The sequence below is a fragment of the Diadema setosum genome, chromosome 6 (assembly GCF_964275005.1).
Source record: "Diadema setosum chromosome 6, eeDiaSeto1, whole genome shotgun sequence".
Taxonomy (NCBI): domain Eukaryota; kingdom Metazoa; phylum Echinodermata; class Echinoidea; order Diadematoida; family Diadematidae; genus Diadema; species Diadema setosum.
The window spans coordinates 34,124,906-34,145,250 of record NC_092690.1 but is presented as its reverse complement, the minus strand read 5'-3'; the positions used below and the strand labels follow the sequence as shown (position 1 = coordinate 34,145,250).

General features: G+C 36.2%; 1 protein-coding gene across 1 annotated transcript in view; it reads left to right on the top strand.

Moving 5' to 3' along the window:
* The window catches only part of LOC140229754 (ATP-binding cassette sub-family C member 10-like), a 44,612-nt gene extending 38,755 nt beyond the window's left edge, over positions 1-5,857 (top strand). The window contains exons 12-15 of the mRNA XM_072309988.1: positions 1,736-1,896; positions 2,896-3,149; positions 4,417-4,660; positions 4,944-5,857. Coding sequence (XP_072166089.1) covers positions 1,736-1,896; positions 2,896-3,149; positions 4,417-4,660; positions 4,944-5,156 — 872 coding nt within the window. The 3' untranslated portion in view covers positions 5,157-5,857. The remainder of the gene's footprint in view (positions 1-1,735; positions 1,897-2,895; positions 3,150-4,416; positions 4,661-4,943) is intronic.
* The last annotated feature ends 14,488 nt before the right edge of the window (positions 5,858-20,345 follow it).

The following is a 20,345-nucleotide window of genomic DNA, read 5'->3' as shown; positions in this document are numbered from 1 at the left end:
CAAACTGTTTCCTGTTGTTCAGGTAGCTCCTGAACCAGTCCAAGGCCTTTCAACGTTTCCCATAGTGCGAGAATTTATATAACATAATATCGTAATCGATAGTTTTAAATTCCTTGGACAGGTCCAGGAATATACCAACTGTATGTGATGAGTCGTCACTAGCGTTGGGTACTTTATCGATAAAATCAAGTACAGGGTGGGTAGTAGATTTTTTTTTTTTTTCAAATCCAAATTGAAAATAACAATAAACGTCGCATTCATTTAAGAACTTCATTACACGAGAATATAATATCAAATGTTCTTGAATATTATTGAAATCGCGGTCATAAGAGAAATTGAACAGAAATTACTTTCGTCTTCTTTATTACTTCTGTTTTTGTAAACAGGAGCAACTTCAGCATATCGTATTTGATTTGGCACTACGCCAGTAACAAGAGACTAATTTAATATATGAAAATATTCAAATAAAAAAATCGTAATGCCATCATGTCTAGAATTTTTTTTTTTTTTTTTATTGTTTGCTTTTAACTTGTGAACTACGTCCCTCACCTCGTATTCTTAGATGGAAGTAAAAAGTACAGATTGTTGACTTGGATCAGTTAAAAAAGAATGAAATTTTTCATCTGTCACTAGGATTCTACTAGGAAGACTGGGGCCTGAATAAAAAAAAAACAACAACAACAAAACGCATTAGCAACATGCACCGGACTTTGGATCAAGATACCATGCTGAGATATTTCCTTTACTTGCTCTGATTTATCTTTAATTCTGAGAACTTCATTCATCACCTTCCACGTACTTTTTATATCATTTTTGTAAAAAGTCAAAGTGCCTCGTGAAATAACTCCTCTTAGCAAGTCTCAAAGTAGTTGTAAGAATAATCACGATAACGAGCATATTTACCTTTCGTATTTTCATTTGGATTCTCGTATTTACAAAATAAATGATTATTGTGATTGATAGACTTAAGGAGGGATTGGGTGATCAAAAGGGTGATCCAAGAAATTCTTGGTGTTTTGTTTGTTTTGTATTTTTTTATAAGTAGAACGAGTCGATTGTTGTAAAGGAATAATTTCATCATAAAGCAAAAAAAAAAGATAAATAAAAGAAAAATATAACAGGCGGTTTCTACATCATCTTCAATAGCAAAAAACTTCTTCCCAATTAGCAGTCAACAATGTCTCCCTGAGTCTATCGATGTTGCGTTCAGAAAAATCACGAAAAGTAAATCTTAGTAAAAATGGAAAACGATGTAAGGGAAATAATAGTTATAAAGAAAATTCAGCATATTTGCGTAGCGTACGTGAGAGGCACTTGATGTCACAAAAACTTTCTTCTTAAATCAGGGAACGAAAGTCCTTCTTGCGAGAGTGGTCTGTTTCGAAATCGTCAATGGCTGAATATCTCTCAAATCTTGCAGATTGATAACGGGCCATTTATTCCATCGACTAGTTCGATCTGTGTGTATAGTGTGCCCCGATATGATATGTAAATGGCACTGTATTCATACATAACAATGGCTGTATTATACTCGTTTTAAAGGTGGAGTGATGATTACAAGTTTATTAACAGCAATACAAAATCTAAAACAAAAAAGTGCCGATAATGCCAATAATTTCGTATTTGCCTGACTTTGCTTCATTCCAAGGGTAAGAATCGCAACAATGAAACAAAACTTTATCTCCACTGATTACCCCCACCCCCCCCCCCCCGCCCCCATGGATGGATGCGACAGGCGAAGCTGGGATGATCATTTCCTACACTATGTCCGTCACCTTCCTTCTCTTGAACTCTATCACGCGGTTCGTCGTGCTGGAGAAAGAGATGATCAGTGTGGAGCGCACCAAACAATACATTGAAGACATCTCCCATGAACGTCAGGGTGGCCGCATCAAGGTGAGATCCCACCTTTCTCTCCTCTCCAATCATAAAGCCTACACCCAAACCTTCCGTTCAGTTGAGTTAAGTTCTCCACACAGAGGCAGGTAAATTATTGTGACGTAGGGCACATGAAAAGAATCCTATAATAATGACGGACAATTTTCGAAGTGTGTGAGCTGGAAATCCTTCCGCTCACTGAGCTGAGATGTCTATATCATTGAATTGTCTCCATGGGGATGATTAGGTTTTCCCCAGGAATGCTTCAAGGCATTGATGAAGAAGACCGGAGCTATCATAATAAACGATTTGTGAACTATGAATCAGTGCCCCTGTAGTAAAGGTCATAGAAATGTAGATGAAATACGTTTGGCCATGTCTTGTGGCATTGCTTCTTATCGTACGGAGGGGATAACGAAAAAGATAAATTGATCAAACCGTAGAAATCTCCTGTTATTGGAATATTAGCAATTCTAATGAATCATAACTTTGGGTGTTAGATTGTTCGTGTGCCGTGACGTAAGTGGTTATTCCGTATTGGGTGACATCAAACAATGCTAATACAAGCCAGCTTTTGTCGTCTTTTATTTCATTATTTCTTTGTTTGTTTATTTTGATCTATTTTTAAGGGGAGGTGGGGGTTAAAAGAATTATTCTCACATCTTTAGGTTGATTACTAAAACTACCCAATGCAAGCTGCAACACATTTAATGGTCCACACTCACATAAGTGTGGGAATCATGATAGTTTCAATTCTAAATCTATTTTAATAGACCGGTTTACGAAGATATTCAAATCTCTGTATGCTTTTCTGACAGTGGTTCCTCTTGACAACCTGAAAGCTTGCCCGAGGTTTGCCAAAAATAGCAACAACTAACTATGCAAACTTAATTACGGGTCTAGACAGTGTTTTTGAGGTACGCGTTAATAGAAAAGTTTGTTACTATGTCACAAACATTCATAAATCTGAATATGCTAATAGTTAACTGGTCTGTTGGTGCAAAACTCTAATGACAGCCACCAGCAGGATGGCCGAGCCAGGGAATCGTGAAGTTTGATGACGTCCACTTCTCCTACCGCGACGACCACCAGAAGGCCCTTAACGGGATGACCTTTGAGACCCGCCCGGGGGAGAAAGTGGGCATCGTGGGCAAGACAGGGTCGGGGAAGTCTACGCTCTTCCTGGCCCTCTTTGGGATGGTGGAGGTCCAGGGGGGACGGATCACAGTTGATGAGGTAGATCTGGCAGACTTGTCCCTGGAGGAAATCAGGTAAGATAACAGTTTCTCGGAAAGAACGGAGGGTTTGTACTAGTGAAAAAAAAAAAAAAATGTCATTCATTATTGTTTACTTCTTGTCATAACAACTGGCTGCTCTGTTGAACAAAACTTCACCTTACTCTCTCATACATCACCAATCTGGGACACAGTATACACCGTTATTTTCGCGAGGGTTTGATTTTGAGTTTCGTTAATTACTGGTGGAACGCAAATTTAACAGCACGTGAAAATGCACTAGAGTAATGGTGCACTTACGAAAGCCTCGGTGTCAATTCGCGAAAACAACATCTCTCGAAAATATCCGTGACCTCCTTATTGTCGAAATTATCTGTACACGAGCATAACAACTTAAAGGAATGCTAATTGGCATGGAAATCTATCATAAATGAAAGCAATATGTCATACTCGATATTGTGAAGATTGAAGGAAGTATATATGACCGTGCACCACAAAACAAACAGAAAGTCGCACCCCTTGATTTTAAGTGAGGCCTCCAAAAAAGAAATGGTTCAACCAAGTAAATCTTGAGTTTTTCATATTTTTGATAGAGCTATCCTCTTCTATATCATTCTTCAGTTTGGTATCTTAACATGAATGGAAAAGTGTGTTTTTAGCAGTTTTTCTACAACCCTTTTTGGGGGAAGAGTAGAATGATCAGGTATGTCTTAGAGGCCGCTTTTCATGTCTTGAAATCCTTTGCACACTCTTATAACTTTTGAAAGAATGACGCTACTGCCTTGAAAGTGAGCATTAATTTCGGGCAGAATATGTTAATAGAACATGCTCAATTTCAGCTTAATCTGATAATCCCTTTATTGTTGTTGCTCCGGTGGTTTACATCCTGTAATTGTCTCTCTTACGGCACAGCTAGCACGGCATGGTAAAGATTTTGCGCTTGAATATACCGCATACTTCAGAGCCTCTTTTCTCAGTTCACACTTTTCCAGAGTGTGTGCTTTCTTTCCAATATTTAGGTCGGTTAGGGAAGTCCATTTGAATTGAGTTATGCATCATTTTAAAGCCAAGAGTCTGCTCCACCAGAATCTGCCCTAAACTGAAAATCCATGTCTGGCGACTTTTTGTTGGTTTTCAGGGTCACATATATACTTGCTATGAAGATTGATGAATTTACTCTCAACAGTTTAAAATCATGAGTGTACATAAATGTCCTGGTTTGGGGTTTGTGTTTTTCTTAGTGCAAAACAATAATATGAATTATGTGTAATTAAATTTCAATGTAATCCTTCCTTCCCGACAGGTCCCGGATGGCTACAATTCCCCAGGATCCATTCCTCTTCAGTGGCACAGTGAAAGAGAACCTTGACCCTTTTGGTCGTTTTACTGACCAACAGCTGTGGTCAGTGCTGGAGAAGTGTCACCTTGCGGACGTGGTCAAGCGCATGGGGGACTTGACGGCCGAGGTTGGTGAGGGAGGCAAGGTCTTTTCTAGCGGTGAGAGACAGCTGCTCTGTCTGGCCAGAGCCATGCTGACCAAAGCAAAGGTGAGACTAAATTCTCTTGAAAGTTACTTGGGGACTTTTTTTAGTTAATCCATTTGAATATTTTTTTTTTAATTCGGCCCATAGAATATCTTACAGTGATACATCAGCAAACAATAAAGGATAGGCAACTTCAAAATACAGTGATTGGTCTGAAAATGAAGCGAAAATGGCACTGATTGTGTTTTTCTTTTGGTTTGATACTGTGGCCATCTTTAAAGGGGTGGGTTGATATCTCACAGACAGAATTGACAGAAATGTTTGGTCTTGTGAAATGTACCAACAGGTTTTGTGCATCGACGAGGCAACGGCCAGTGTTGACATGGAAACGGACAAACACATGCAGAGGGCCATCCGGGAGGAGTTCAAGGAGAGCACTGTTTTGACCATCGCTCATCGCATCGACACCATCGCCGATAGCGACCGCATCCTGGTCATAAATGAAGGCAGAGTGGTCGAGTTTGGTGAACCCAACACCATCTCCTCCACTTCTGAATAAATGCCTCCACGCTACCCAGCAATTGGTTACAATCATTCAGGCTTTTCGAAAAGACTGAAAGTAGTAAGCTCTGTTGGTGCCTGCCCAAAAGATTCAGTTTCTTCCTCAGTGGCCATAGCGCTATGGATGTTTGCGTACTGATTGAAATTTCAGATTCTGATTCAGATTCAGATTCAGATTCATTTATTGTCCATTCAGGACATTCTTTGTTGTTAGCATATGGGCGTACACATAGGAATATACATACATACATACATCTATAGCGGCTCCCATGAATCATATTATAGAAACCCAATTCAGCTGAAACATGTCTGTCGATAATTGCGACTCTACGGTCTGCGACTCACCGAGTATAACCTCTTTTGTGTAATCACTATTCTTCCTCATAGGGCTCATTATCATCAACGCAGCTCAGCTGGTATATACCAGAATAATTATATACTCAGGTCAAGATGGGCCTAGTGAGTTAAACATCTTGCCCAATAATGCAAGCACCACGCAAGACATTATTTTGCTACTGAGTCAAAATCTAGGATTCCGTGGCATTCTGTTACCTACATATTGTGCGGTTTATTTGGCTATAAAAATGTTGTATACAAATATCACGTGCCAGCATAGACCTCACACTCTTTCGGTCTTAATAATGTCAGCTCCAGTGTTTGGAATTTGTCTTGATATATATTGTGCATGTAATGCATCTCATGGACACCTCAGTAAAGTTATTCTAGTGTGTTAAAATGTTCATTGTAATGATCACTGAATGTATACATTTTGACAAAAGTGCTCCTGCGTATTGGTTCTACCAGGTGATTTTTTTTTTCCCGCGGGGGGGGGGGGGGGGACAAGCGATAGACCATTGCCACACACAACACACACACACTTTTAAAAATGGGTTCAAGGCACATGCATACATTTTTGGTAGTTCGTCAAAATGTATGAGTAAATTTCTGAATTTGTTCACATAATGGGTCATTAAGGGGACACTGAACTTGTTTTTTTTTTTTTTTGTTTTTTTTTTTCATCGATGATCGTTTATGTCGTAAGTTGTCAGACAGCCACAAACTTAAAGAATCTGCAGTGTATGATTATCAGGTACACACATCCACTCACTAACAAATTCCACATTTATTCATACAAACTTGTACAATTGCAATTAAAAAACGCACATCAGTATATACGTGATCACTTGCCAAAGTGGCAAAAACAAGTACATTAAATCCACATGCACTTCAACTGTAATATTATATGTACATACTCTACGCGTAATGATCTATGTCTTTTGAGTACCCTAGTTTGAATTTTTTGTGGAAAACAAGAACATACAATCCAAATGCACTTCAAGTGTAATACATGAACGGAACGTATGTAAACATAATCATCTATGTGTTTAAAGTATTCTTGTGTATGTCTTGCTGAAAATGTTTGCTGTGGAAAACAAATGTATATAATCCACATGAACTACCACAAAAAAAAAAAAAAAATGTTGCTTGAGTACTCTTGACTATCATTTATTTATTTTTTTTTTTTGCTGTTAAAATTCTGCCGTAAAAAAAAAACAAAACACAAATACATACAATCCAAACAGTGTTAATACAAAGAGTCAAAATCCACTTCAAGTGTAATGCATGTACATATATACTCACATGATCATTTGTATCATTTGAATACTCTTGTTCATGTTTTGCTGTTTAAATTCTGTTGGGAAAAAATGCATCCAATCCAAATGCACTTCAAATGAAATGCATGTACATAAGACGCTGTTAAAATTCTGCCTAAAAAAAAAAAAAAATACATACAATCTAAATTCCTTCAAGTGTAATACATGTACTATATTCTCATAATCATCTATATCTTTTGAGTACTCGTGCTTTTGTTTTGTTTTTTTTTAATTCTGCCGGAAACAAAATGCAAAAACAAATACATGCAATCCAAATGCACTTCAAGTGTAATACCTACACATATATACATACAATCATCTGTGTCTTTTGAGTACTCTTGCTTTCTTTTTGCTGTTCAAATGCTGCTTTCGAAAAAAAAAAAACACAAATACATATAATCCAAATGCACTGTAAGTGTAATACATGTACATATATACGCATGATCATATATATTCCTTGAATACTCTTCTTTATGTTTTGTCGTTACAATTTTGTTGTAAAAAAGTAAATGCATAAAATCAAAATGCACTTCAATTGTAATGCATGTATATAATACGCATAATCGGCTATGTCATTTGAGTACTCTTATATTTTGCTGTTGATATTCTGCCAAAAAAAAAAAAATCAAAAACAAATCCATACAATCCGAAGTAGAATACATGTGCACATATACGCATAATCATCTATGTCTTTTGAGTACTCTTGTTTATGCCTTCATGTGGTTAAAAAAAAAAAAAGATGCAGTGGAAAACAGTGCTCATACATAGAGTCAAAATCCACTTCAAGTGTAATGCATGTACATATATACTCACGTGATCATTTATTATGTATCCTTTGAATACTCTTGTTCATGTTTTGTTGTTTAAATTCTGTTGTGAAAAAAAAAATAATGCATCCAATTTAAATGCACTTTAATTGTAATGCATGTAAATAACACGCTGTTAAAATTCTGCCTTAAAAAAGAAGAAAAAAAAAAGTACATACAATCCAAATCCCTTCAAGTGTAATACATGTACTATATTCCCATAATCATATATATCTTTTGAGTACTCTTGCTTATGTTTTGCTTTTAAAATTCTGCCGTAAGAAAATTACAAAAGCAAATATATACAATCCAAATACAATTCAAGTGTAATACTTATACATATATACATATAATCATCTATGTCTTTTGAGTACTCTTGCTTTCTTTTTGCTGTTCAAATGCTGCTGTGAAAAAAAAAAATACATATTTGACACTGCACCACAAACCCAACACAAAGTCGCCAGACCTGGATTTTGAGTTAAGACAGATTCTGAAAGAGCACGCTCTAAGCTTTAAAATGATGTATAACTCAATTCAACTTAACTACCTTAACCTACCTAAATACTGGAAAGAAAGCACACCCTCTGGAGAAGTGTGAACTGAGAAAAGAAGCTCTGAAGTGCACGGTCTATTCAAGCGCTTAATCTTTACTAGCCGTGCTCGCTGTGCCATGAAAGGGACAACACACAGGATATAAATTACCAGAGCAACAACAATGAAGGGATTTTCAGATTAAACTGAAATTGAGCATGTTCCATTAATACATTCTGCACATGATTAATTCTAACTTTCAAAGCAGTAGCGTCAAGTTATTAGACTTGAAAGTGAAAAGTGTGCAAAGGATATTAGACATGAAAAAAGGTCTCAAAAACATACTTGATCATTCTACTTCTCCCCCAAAAAGGGTTGTAGAAAAACTGCTAAATACATACTTTTCAATTCATGTTAAGATCCCAAACTGAAGAGTAATGTAGAAGGATAGCTCTTTCAGAAAATATGAAAAACTCAAGATTTACTTGGTTGAACCATTTAACCTTTTTTGAGTCGTCACTTAAAATCAAGGGGTGAGACTTTTTGTTTGTTTTGTGATGCACGGTCACATATAATCAAAATGCACTCTGAGTGTAATTCTTGTACATATTATATACTCTTGTTTATGTTTTGTTGTTAAAATTGTGTTGTAAAAAAATACATGCATATAATCCAAATGTACTTCAGTTGTAATGCATGTACATAATACGCATAGTCAGCTGTGTTATTTGAGTACTCTGAGATTCTGCCGTAAAACAAAAAAACAAAGATACATACAATCCGAAGTAGAAAACATGTGCACATATACGCATAATCATCTATCTCTTTTGAGTTCTCATGTTTATGTCTTCATGGTGTGAAAAGTTTGCTGTGAAAAAAAAAATAAATACAATTCAAATGCACTTCACGTATAGTACATGAATATACATATTCATGAACACATTATGTCTTTTGAATACTCTTGTTGAAGTTTTTTCTGTTAAAATTCTTCTTTGAAAAACAAACAAACGTGCGAAATAAATGCACTTCAAGTGTAACACATGTACATAATTCTGATACACGCGAAATCAGTTATGTCCTCTTGTTCATATTTTGCTGTAAAAAAAAATCTGTCGTGAAAAAAAATACAAATACAAACAATCAATATACACTTCAAGTGTATACAAAGACGTGTACATAATTGAGGGGGTCGGTGCAATATAGTGCTAACCCACACAATAGTCATTTTGAGACAATCGCTCTTGAATATTTGGAAATTCCATACATTGTACATTTAATAAAACATGAATACAGGCATTTCTACCATCTTACTGGTTGAATTAAAATATATTTTCACAGAGGTTAGAGTGAAGGATAAGGATTATGAAAATGCATGTAACTCAATTTTGACAGTAGTGTGGGTTAGCATAACATTGCACCAACCCCTTCAATTATCTACCCATAATCATCTATGTCTTTTGAGCACTCTTGCTTGTATTTTGCTGTTAAAAATTCTGCTGAAAAATAAAACAAATACATACAATCCAAACATGCCAAATGCACTACAAGTGTAACACATGTACATATAATACACACGAAATCAGTTATGTCTTTTGAGTACTCTTGTTTATAATTTGCTGTGAACATTCTTGATTTTGTTGTAATGCTATCATTTGAAGAAGGGGAGAACTAAACCAAACTTGGAACTGAAATAGTCGACTGTGAGAGATTAAGTTGTTACATGGAATTATGAATATAAAACATGATTTGTTCCAGTTTAGACCCCTTTCAGATGTGTGCATTTTGTGGAAAAGAGGACAAAGCAATGAATATAACCATAATTTGTGACCTGCATCACAAAACAAACAAAAAGTTGCCAGACATGGATTTTTAGTTGAGACAGATTCTTAAAGAGCATACTCTAAGCCTTTAAAGGATGCGTAACTCATTTCAAATGGACTCCCCTAACCTATTTAAATAGTAAAAAGAAAGTGCACCCTCTAGGAAAGTGCGAACTGAGAAAAGAGGCTCTGAAGTACAGGGTCTATTCAAGCGCTTAATCCTTACCGAGCGGTGCTAGCTGTCCAGTAAAAATGAAAAAAAAAGTATGTAAACCAAAGAAGCAACAGAGCATGTTTTATTGACACATTCTACCCATGATTGATTCAAAAGCTATTAGACCTGAACTTGAAGAGTGTGTAAAGGATTTCAAGAAATGAAAAGGGGACGCTGCCAAGATATACCTGATCGTTCTAATCTCCCCCAAAATGGGTTGTAGAAAAACTGCTGAAAACACACCTTCCCATTCATCGTATGATCCCAAACTAACGAATAATGTAGAAGGATAGCTCCTTCAGAAAATATGAAAAACTCAAGATTAACTAGACTGACCCATTCACCTTCTTTGAGTCCTCACTTGAAATCAAGGGGTGCGACTTTTTTGTTCGTTTTGTGATGCACGGTCACATTAATATGTATGCGATTAAGCTAATTTATTTGGCAGAGTTGTAGGAATGTTATTAGTTATATGAATTTGGAAAACTGCATATGTAAGGTACCATGTTAGGTGCGGATATGAATTATAAAAGAAAAGTCCTTTTCCAAATCACATTGATTTTGATCGAATATTTAGTACTAGGGTAGGAAGCGGAAAACATCCCCTACATAGGTAGACCTAAGGAATAAAGTTGTAGAATAAGATAGATTTGAAGAGAAAAGGGTCGCCATGATGAGAATACCATGGCTATCCATTTGAATTAATGAGGGAAATATGACGTTTTGATAAACATGTTAATAGTTGTGTTTGCTTCCGCGCAAGAATAGCAATTGTCTGTTTTATCATCTGATTAGTTCATTCTCTCTTTTTATATTTCTTTCGTTGTTGTTCCATCCCTATTCGATAACATGTGCGTGTATGGACGAAATTAGACCTTCCGTAGAACCATCCGTTAACCTACCAAGGATTGTTATTTCATTTCTTCATGGGGGGGGGGGATTAGGGTTTGGTAGAAGCGAATTTCAGATTCAAATACCAATATATATATATATATATATATATATATATATATATATATATATATAAGACGTTTACACAACAGACGGGCATAATGGTAATCAGTCGTGTCGCGGGGCGACTGGGCTCGTTTTGTCAAAATTAGCCCTAAAAAGCAGTATGGTGTCTTCAACGGAAAACATCGAAAGGGTGTCATTAGCCTTAACCACCACTCTACGATTGTACACATTCAAATCATCGCTTGGGCAATGCTTTTGCGACAGGTGATTTAACCTTCTCAAAGAAAAAACAAAAAGCATGGGCAAAAGCAGACAAGGAATCACTCAGAGGATGATAATGGATTAATCAACATTTCGATTGAGATTAAGATCTCTACATGTGGGGAGGCTTGCAATGCGGTAAACATATTATTTCAAAGATGTATCGTGTCACACGTGTAGAATCCGGTTCCCATTTGAAGAGATCATGAACTCATAATTGTTCAAAAGACTGAGAAGCACGTGTTTTTACCTTCAGAGTGACATATAAGAATCCATTATTCAAAGTAGACAAAGGGGTACCCATTATGAACACTGCGTGGTGAACACATAGGTTACAGACATAATAAACAACTCCTGATTAAAACGTTCACAATTCTGGTAGTCAAAATAGCACTTCACATTCCCTGAATCAAAATACATTGACATGGGATATATGTATGACAAGTAGAAGTCGATTTCTAGAGATGATGTATAAGTTCAAATGTAAATAAAGTTGATCAAACATAATTCTTAGACGCGCTCCTCCACCATATCGTAAACCATCTGAATTAGAAGTGTTGTTGAGTTTTACCCAATGTTGCCTCTACAAGGAATCTTCCTGTACATCTCATTTACCTTGTGTTTCATTATTGATTTGCGGTGTCATGATTTTTTTTTTTTAAGTAATGCTTCTAAGATACTATGGTAAAAGGGTGTGTCCATTCGCCTTATTATATTTCCTTGGTGTTCGGAGCACTTGAGGTTTCAAAATTGCTTACATGACGGTTTAAAAAATATATATATATTTGTCTATCATCATTTTCTTTTTTTGGTCCCTTATAATATGTGACCCTGCACCACAAAACCAACAAAAAGTCGCCAGACGTGGATTTTCAGTTAAGGGCAGATTCTGAAAGAGCAGACTCTAAGCTTTAAAATGATGCATAACTCAATTCAAATGGACTCCCCTAACCTACCTAAATTCTGGAAAGAAAGCAAACACTCTGGAAAAGTGTGAACTGAGAAAAAGAGGCTGTGAAGTACACGGTCTATTCAAGCGCTTAATCTTCACCAAGCCGTGCTATTATAGCTGTGCCATGAAAGGGACAAAACACAGGATGTAAACAACCGGAGCAACAACAATGAAGGGATTATCAGATTAAGCTGAAATTGAGTTGAATGTTCTATTAGCACATTCTGCCCATGATTAATGTTAACTTTCAAAGCAGTAGTGTCATCCTTTCAAACATTATTAGACTTGAAAGTGAAGAGAGTGCAAAGGATTTTAAGACATGAAAAGCGGCCTCTGAGACAAACCTCATCATTCTACTCTTCCCCGCAAAAAGGGTTGTATGAAAAACTGCTAAAAACACACTTTCCCATTCATGGTATGATACCAAACTGAAGAATAATGTGGAAGAAGGATAGCTTTTTCTGAAAATATGAAAAACCCAAGATTGACTTGGTTGAACCATTTCACCTTTTTTGAGTCCTCACTTAGAATCAAGGGATGCGACTTTTTGTTTGTTTTGTGGTGCACGGTCACATATTGTCCTCACAGCCGTAATGATATATTTGTTTGCATTCATTTTCTTTCAAAACGTTGGTCCTTAGTTTCATTGATTGTCAATATTAACACCTTCTCTTATATAACAGACATTCTTGGTCATTTTTATGGTTACATAATTATTGTAATGAAGATCAATTATCATACTATATTATTACTGCATGTGTTTGCTGCTTGCTTTATCAAATTACGATGTATCAACTTTCTCAGTGTAAATACGTAACATTTCTTCTGTGTTTTTCAATAGGAAGTATTGCTGCTGTCAAACATTTAATCCAGTTCACTTTAGCAAAGTCGGTAACTTAGTATGAAGGAGATAAAGGGTAAAGTTTGTAACGTGAGTTATTGCAGATTGATGAATTTTTTTTTTCTTAGGACAGTACCGACAAAATGTACATACAGCATATTTGTGAAACGTGTAAAATTTGACACCCTGCAGTTCCATGTAAAGACACACGGATCTACTGCATAGGATATGTGCACTACCAAACCAACAAAAACGTAGCCAGACAATGACTTTTAGTAAAGTCTACATTCTGAAAGAGAAGACGCTTAGTTTTAGAATGTTTGTATAACTCAATACAAAATACTAATGGAGTTTCCTACCCCATCTAAAAAATGCAAAGAATGCACACACTTGCACACAAGACGACTTTTTTTTTCACAGAGAAAAGAGGCTGTAAGATTTAATGCTTAATCCTTGCCAGCCAGTGCTCCTCGCAATGAATGGGACGAGGAACAGAATGTAAAACGTCACAGTAACCACAATATAATGAGTTCAGTTCCCCGAATTTCGCACACTTTTCCATCACTTTCAGTGCAGCATCATTCGAAATTTGATAGAGATGAAAGTGAAGGTTTTTCTCTTTTTTTAAGGAAATGATAGTTTGCCTTTACAGCATGCGTATAACCACATGCACAACCTACAATATGCATAACATCCCAGTATTTTTATGATTCCAAAGTGAAGGATCATGTAGAAGAATGATTGCTATTTCAGAAAATGATAGCTTATGAAAGGCAAAGATTGACTGGGTAGACCTAGTTCAACTATTTTGAGTCCTCGTGTAAAGATGTGGTCGTGCGACTTTTTGTTGGTTTTATAATGCACGGTCGCAAAGTGAAAAGGGAATGTGGAAAAAAAAAGTGTTGCTGTGGTTTAGTAACGGACATTCATTTTTACACTTGAGCCATTTACACCTAAGCCATCTGCTAGATGATGAATTGCATTTCAGTTTAGTAAATGAGATCAGTTATTATCTAGTTTATATTATACACGCTTATAGTGACATTATTTTAAATGCAACGCTTATAGTTAAGCTATACCAAAGGATAAGCAGTAGACCAGCCTCTCGATATTGATTTCGAAATTTGGTTTGGTTAAGAGCAGTAATTATTATGGCCCCGAATAATTTGCACTGTATTTCGTGATGCCCAATTTTGTAACTTTAGTATACGAATTAGTTCAATGAACAATAGTTCTATCAATAACAGTATCAATCTTAAATCATCGCAAGAAATATTACTTTGCTTTTGTTCCAGAGGATATTATTTTGGCATATTCGGTACAGTACCCCAAAAAAAAAAAATCCTTCATGTGTCAATTGCAAATTTCCAGATCCATCAATAAAAAAAAAAGATATATATATATATATATATATATATATATATATATATATATATATTATTAGGGATATCTGTTGATGATTCATCAATGATGAATGCATGTAACCAGAGAATCTAAAGCATATGCTCATTTCAGAAAAAAAAAGGTACTGGTTAATTTGTTGACTTAAGTTTACAAACATCGCCAATGTAATTAACGAAAAGTAGAAGGAATTTAGTTACTCAGTCTTCGTTTGCTTTTGCGGTAAAAGGAAAACAAGAATAAAATTGCTAGAAGCATTGAGTGTGTAGTCGTGATATGTATTATTTGTAATGGAAGTGATTGCCTCATGACGCTGCCACGGTGATTTTGAGTGGCTGGGTGTGTGTGCGCATAACTTTCTTTATATGTTGTTGTTATTACATTTGTTTTATATTTCTTTTTGGGGGGATCCCAACAGTATGACATGGTTTTGGTAGAATAGTGGTTATCATGGCAACAATTTATCTGGTAAACAAATGAAACAGGTTTACACATCTAAAACTCAATGCTATGATGTCAGCCATATTTGATTTTAAATGCTCCGCGATTGTTGAAGTAGTGCATTCTACAACATTTTCAATAAAATGTGCAGTTCCCATGGCAATGTCTTGTCGAAAACAAACACACAAAAGTGTCTTGCATAACTACACTTGTGTACACACACACACACACACACACACACACACACACTCACACACAACAAAAAGAAACATGCCATTCACATCTTCCCATCAGCGTTATCATGAACCCTAAGTTTCATTTAAATTATTTCAAAATTTCATAATCTTACATTTTCCAAGTTTGATTATGAAATAGATTGATATACAATTGTCTTTTACTGAGACTAGTTGTTTGCTCATATTCGTTTGTGTTTGCAATCTCTATTCATAATTTTATCGTATTTGCTTAAAGTCTGGTTTATTCTCGGTCTTCTCTTTTTCTTGATGACTTTTCGACGAAATGTTTGGCTAAGTAACATTATACTATCAGATCGCGTGCTCCTCCCACAGGGGAAGCTGATAACGTGAATACGTGAGTGTTATTACAATAACTAATTACCTCTCGCGTATTAAAGATAGCAATGTTTTCGATTGCACTCTTTAAGCTTGCGTTAGATTAAAAATTGATAAAAGATGATTTATCAATGAGAGCAAACACTTGAGTGTGGCATCATTTTGCCCATTATGGAATTGCTCTCCCTCTCTTTTCTCTTTCTCTCTCTCTCTCTCTCTCTCTCTCTCTCTTTCTCTATTTCTCGCATAGTTCCAAGCCGATTTTCTCAAAGGTCTATTCATTCAGTGACCGGTAATAGTATGTATAATTCATTTTTTAATTCCATTACTATTATTCGGAACATTAGTATTAGTATTGCCAATGTATATATATATATATATATATATATATATATATATATACTTTATTTATTGCTATGACGATATACAGACATGTCTATGCCCCTATCAAATTCCATCCATCCCGATTCTTATCTTTGTCTTTTTGTGACGATGCACTCCCTGTTCTTTTCAACGGGAACATAAAGTCCCCCCCCCCCACTGAAAATGTAAAGGGAAAATACTATACACAACAAAAGCAAGTATATATATATATATATATATATATATATATATATATATATAACAGCAATAAATAGTTTCTGCTCGGAGTCCTAAGAAGGTATAGATTCACAACAGTAGGTCAACATAAACTCCGTTGGAGACGTAAATTTGACGAATTTTCGCCCACAGGGCTTTGTCAAGTCAATCAATTATAGGATTGACTTGACAAAGCCCTATGGGCGAAAATTCGTCAAATTTACGTCTCCAACGGAGTTTATAATATTGACCTACTGTTGTGAATATATATATATATATATATGTGTGTGTGTGTGTGTGCTCGCGCGCGCGCGCGTGTGTGTGTGTGTGTGTGTGACACACACACACACACACACACACACACACACATACACACACACATGTCGGCTGGCTTTTACACCGAGACAAATTCAAACATTATGGCTAGAAATTGAATGTTGATCTTGACCAACATATTGACAACAGTTACTTCCAGTGTCTCGCCCCCACCCCTCCCTATAAAAATACATCCCTTTGTGTACATGTTGTTTACATCATCATTTTTTTTTTGTCTCTCCGTGCAAGACTACCATCATGAGAAGGATGATGATATATCAAGAACAGCAGCATCTGCAACAATCAACTGAATTCGATTTAAAAGCTACATCATTTACAGCAACGACTCACCTTTGCCTGTACAACATAGTTGTAGCAACTGTGCGTTTAATGCCCATAAATGGCTCTTGAGTGCGAAAGATATAGGATTGTCCAGCTGGTCTGATATTTCACCACGTTTCCACTAAAAGTGTAATATGTTTCATATTGTTTAATACTGAGGTACAGTACCTTCTCCACAGATATCACTTTGCTATAAAAGGACTATCACACACGCTCTTTCACCTACATGCCGTTGATCAACATACGTTACAAGAAGAATACACTTTGTGTCATCAATTCTTACAACTAAGGGTGGTCTTCTGAGAGATTTTATAGTGTACTGGGTGTCATCTTACGTGGTTTCTTTTTTCAACTGACCATGTGATCATGATTTACATACAGAAAAGGAGTCTTATGTTGGTCTCCCCTACTTAAGAGGGAAGCACAAAATAGTATGTTATGTCTACTTATAAAAAATTATGTATCTCAAAAGTAGTGAACTTTGGCATGGTTTTGCGGCCAAATGACATCGTCTCAGAGGCCGTGTCTACGTGCCAGGTTGGGTGTTTTCGTTTTCGAACATTAATATCTTCATTTTTTTTTTTTGCCGGGGATTACGTTTTCATATTGTATCTATTTATGTACCTTTCTTTTTTCTTCTTCTTTTTTATTTTGAGGGGGAAGGTTATAACTGCAAATTTCACGCAATGTGATGGCGCTATTCAGAAAAGACAAATGGAATGAATCCAGACGAGACAGGTTATAGTACTACACAAGTTTCGGGAAGGGTCCCGTCTCTATTTTACACCTGATGTGAAGACCTTTGGCTTCGTCTGCAGTCTTTCATGGTGAATTCATTGACTCTGACAATAACGAGAGGGGTAAACACTGATAGACCAACTATGTGTTCATGATTAACGTATAGAAAAGATGTCTTACAGTACGTTGGTCTCCCCTTTTAAAGGGGATGGCTAGTAACTGGTCAGTTGGAATCAGTTTGAATGCTGGAGAATGATTGTTCCAATTTTTGTGGGATTCATTTAAGAGTATAATATTATGATTATATCTATTGTTCAGTGAAAATTATTGGCTTCAGAAAGGTCTCATATCCAAGTGATGTGCAGTTTAATGGTTCCAGGCTAGCATGCCTGTACAGTGAGGGGGCATTAAAGAACAAATTACTCTAATATGAGACCGTTCTGAAGCAAATGATTTTCACACAACAATAGATACTCTTAAATGAATCCCATAAGAATTGGAACAATTATCCTCCATCACTCCCATTGATTCCCACTGATCAGTAACTAGCCATCCCCTTTAAGGAGAGAAGCAAAAAACAAAAAACAAAAAGCACACACAATATTCTTGTATGTTTACCTACCTATGTATCTCATAAGTAGTGAACTTTGGCATGGTGTTGCCGCCAAATGATATCGCCTCAGAGGCCGTGTCTACGTGCCAGGTTGGGTGTTTTCGTTTTCGAACATTAATGTCTTCATAATTTACATTTGATAAAATTGTATATTGGTCTCTCTCATTTCCATAAGAAGATAAACACAAAATAGTGTGTTTTATTTACATACGTATCTCATAAGTATTGAACTTTGGCATGGTGTTACCGCCAAAGTTAATGATTAAGTCTGTCGCGAACATGAACAAACATTACCGGTTTGCACGAACGCTATACAACAAACAGAGATTGTAATTCACCTGTTCCATCACGTTCGGTCTCAGGCACTTTGTTTGTTCACAGCAGAGTCTATTTTGATTTGTTTTAATGTATTCTGCTTCCTTGTGCGTGTGAGACGTGTTATCTGTTTTGAAAGATTGTTTGATACACTATTATTAGCCGCCTTTGCGAATGAGTCATCATTTGTCAGATTGACAACTGAGCAGGCTTACAACTTTGCCAAGAAAATAATGTCTTTACATTAAAGTGACCGTATAGTTTTGATTGAGACCTAACTCCAGGTTTCTGTCATTTTTCGGTGAGATGATGAGAAACCTCTTGTAATTTCAAAAGGAATTCAACCTTTATCTGATGAAAATCGATTTTGAAATAGCTTAGATATCCAAAAAGAGCGCTCTCAACAAAAGGTGGGATCAACTTTTTATTACCATTGCTTTGTTTTACTTATTTTTGTTTTATGTTTCAGTCATTCCAAACCAATTTCCATCTAGCAAACTTTGAAGTTCTCTCAGAATGGCATGTTCTTTACTGTTACATAAGTGGTCTTAGTACCTCACAAAAAATTAAAAGCCCAATCCTCAACTCCACCGTTACTGCACCATCCCTTTAATCCATATTCATTTTACATATCTTTTATAGTGTGTTTGAAGGCTTTTGAAGACTTCCATTATAACATTGCACACGATGAGCACGAGACTTGTCTCCGTTTTTAGTTAAAGTCGAAATGCTCCAATATGCTTACCTATCTTTATCACAATAATTTCAGTTTCAGATTAAAATTTCAATTCATATTCTATTTCACAATGAAAAAGAAAATAAATATAACAGAATGCCAAAAAAAAAAACAGCATCCAGAGAGGATGAACAATGAATTATTGCAAACAAAAAAATATAGTGGTCATTCTAAGGCATATGATCGAACCTGTATAAAAGCAAGCGTACTAAACGTAAATTCCTGTACTGATGCATACACCAGTGTGTGTGTGTGTGTGTGTGTGTGTGTGTGTGTGTGTGTGTGGTTATGTGTGATGTAACATCACAAGTTTGTACTTGAAGAGTAAAGAAAACACACATATGGTCATGGTTATTCTGTTCCGTTTCACCCGTACCGAGGATTTTGCGTTTTCGTATTGTATCTATTAATGTTTTAATGTTCTTCTCGGGCAATTATCCCGGACCCTTCCCCAGGCCCTAATCCTAATCCTAATCTTGAACCTAATCTTAACCCTAACCCAAAAGCTTTACCCTGAACTTAACCCTAAATCTAATATTTACTCTAACCTCACTACTAACCAATTTTTCAATAGCCGGGAGTAATTGCCCTCTGTCGGTAATTGCCCGGATAGGCTTCTTTTCTTCTTCTTCTTCTTCTTCTTCTTCTTCTTCTTTTTCTTTATGGGGGGGGGGGAGTGATAACTGCGAATTTCACGCAATGTGATGGCGCTATTACGAAAAAGACAAAGGGATGTGAATCCAGAAGAGTCAAGATAGGTTTTACTACTACAGAAGCTAGAGGGGGAATTTCGTTTCTATTTTACACCTGGTGTGAAGACCTTGGCTTCGTCCACAACCTTTGATGGTGGATTGACACTTCGTTGTTGACTTTGTCAATAACGAAGGGGAAAACACTGGTAAATTCCAAGTACGATGTGTCTGCCCTATATAGGAATTTGTCTCTATCAGAAGTGTCCTTGATACTACTACAACTATACTGCAACGTAGAAAAAAAAATCAAAGGGGCATAACAGAAAGCGTTGGAAAGTTAATCAGAATCAAACATAAATGAAGAGCTTCTTTCCAAAGGGCGCTAAATCCATCATTTTTTCAATGG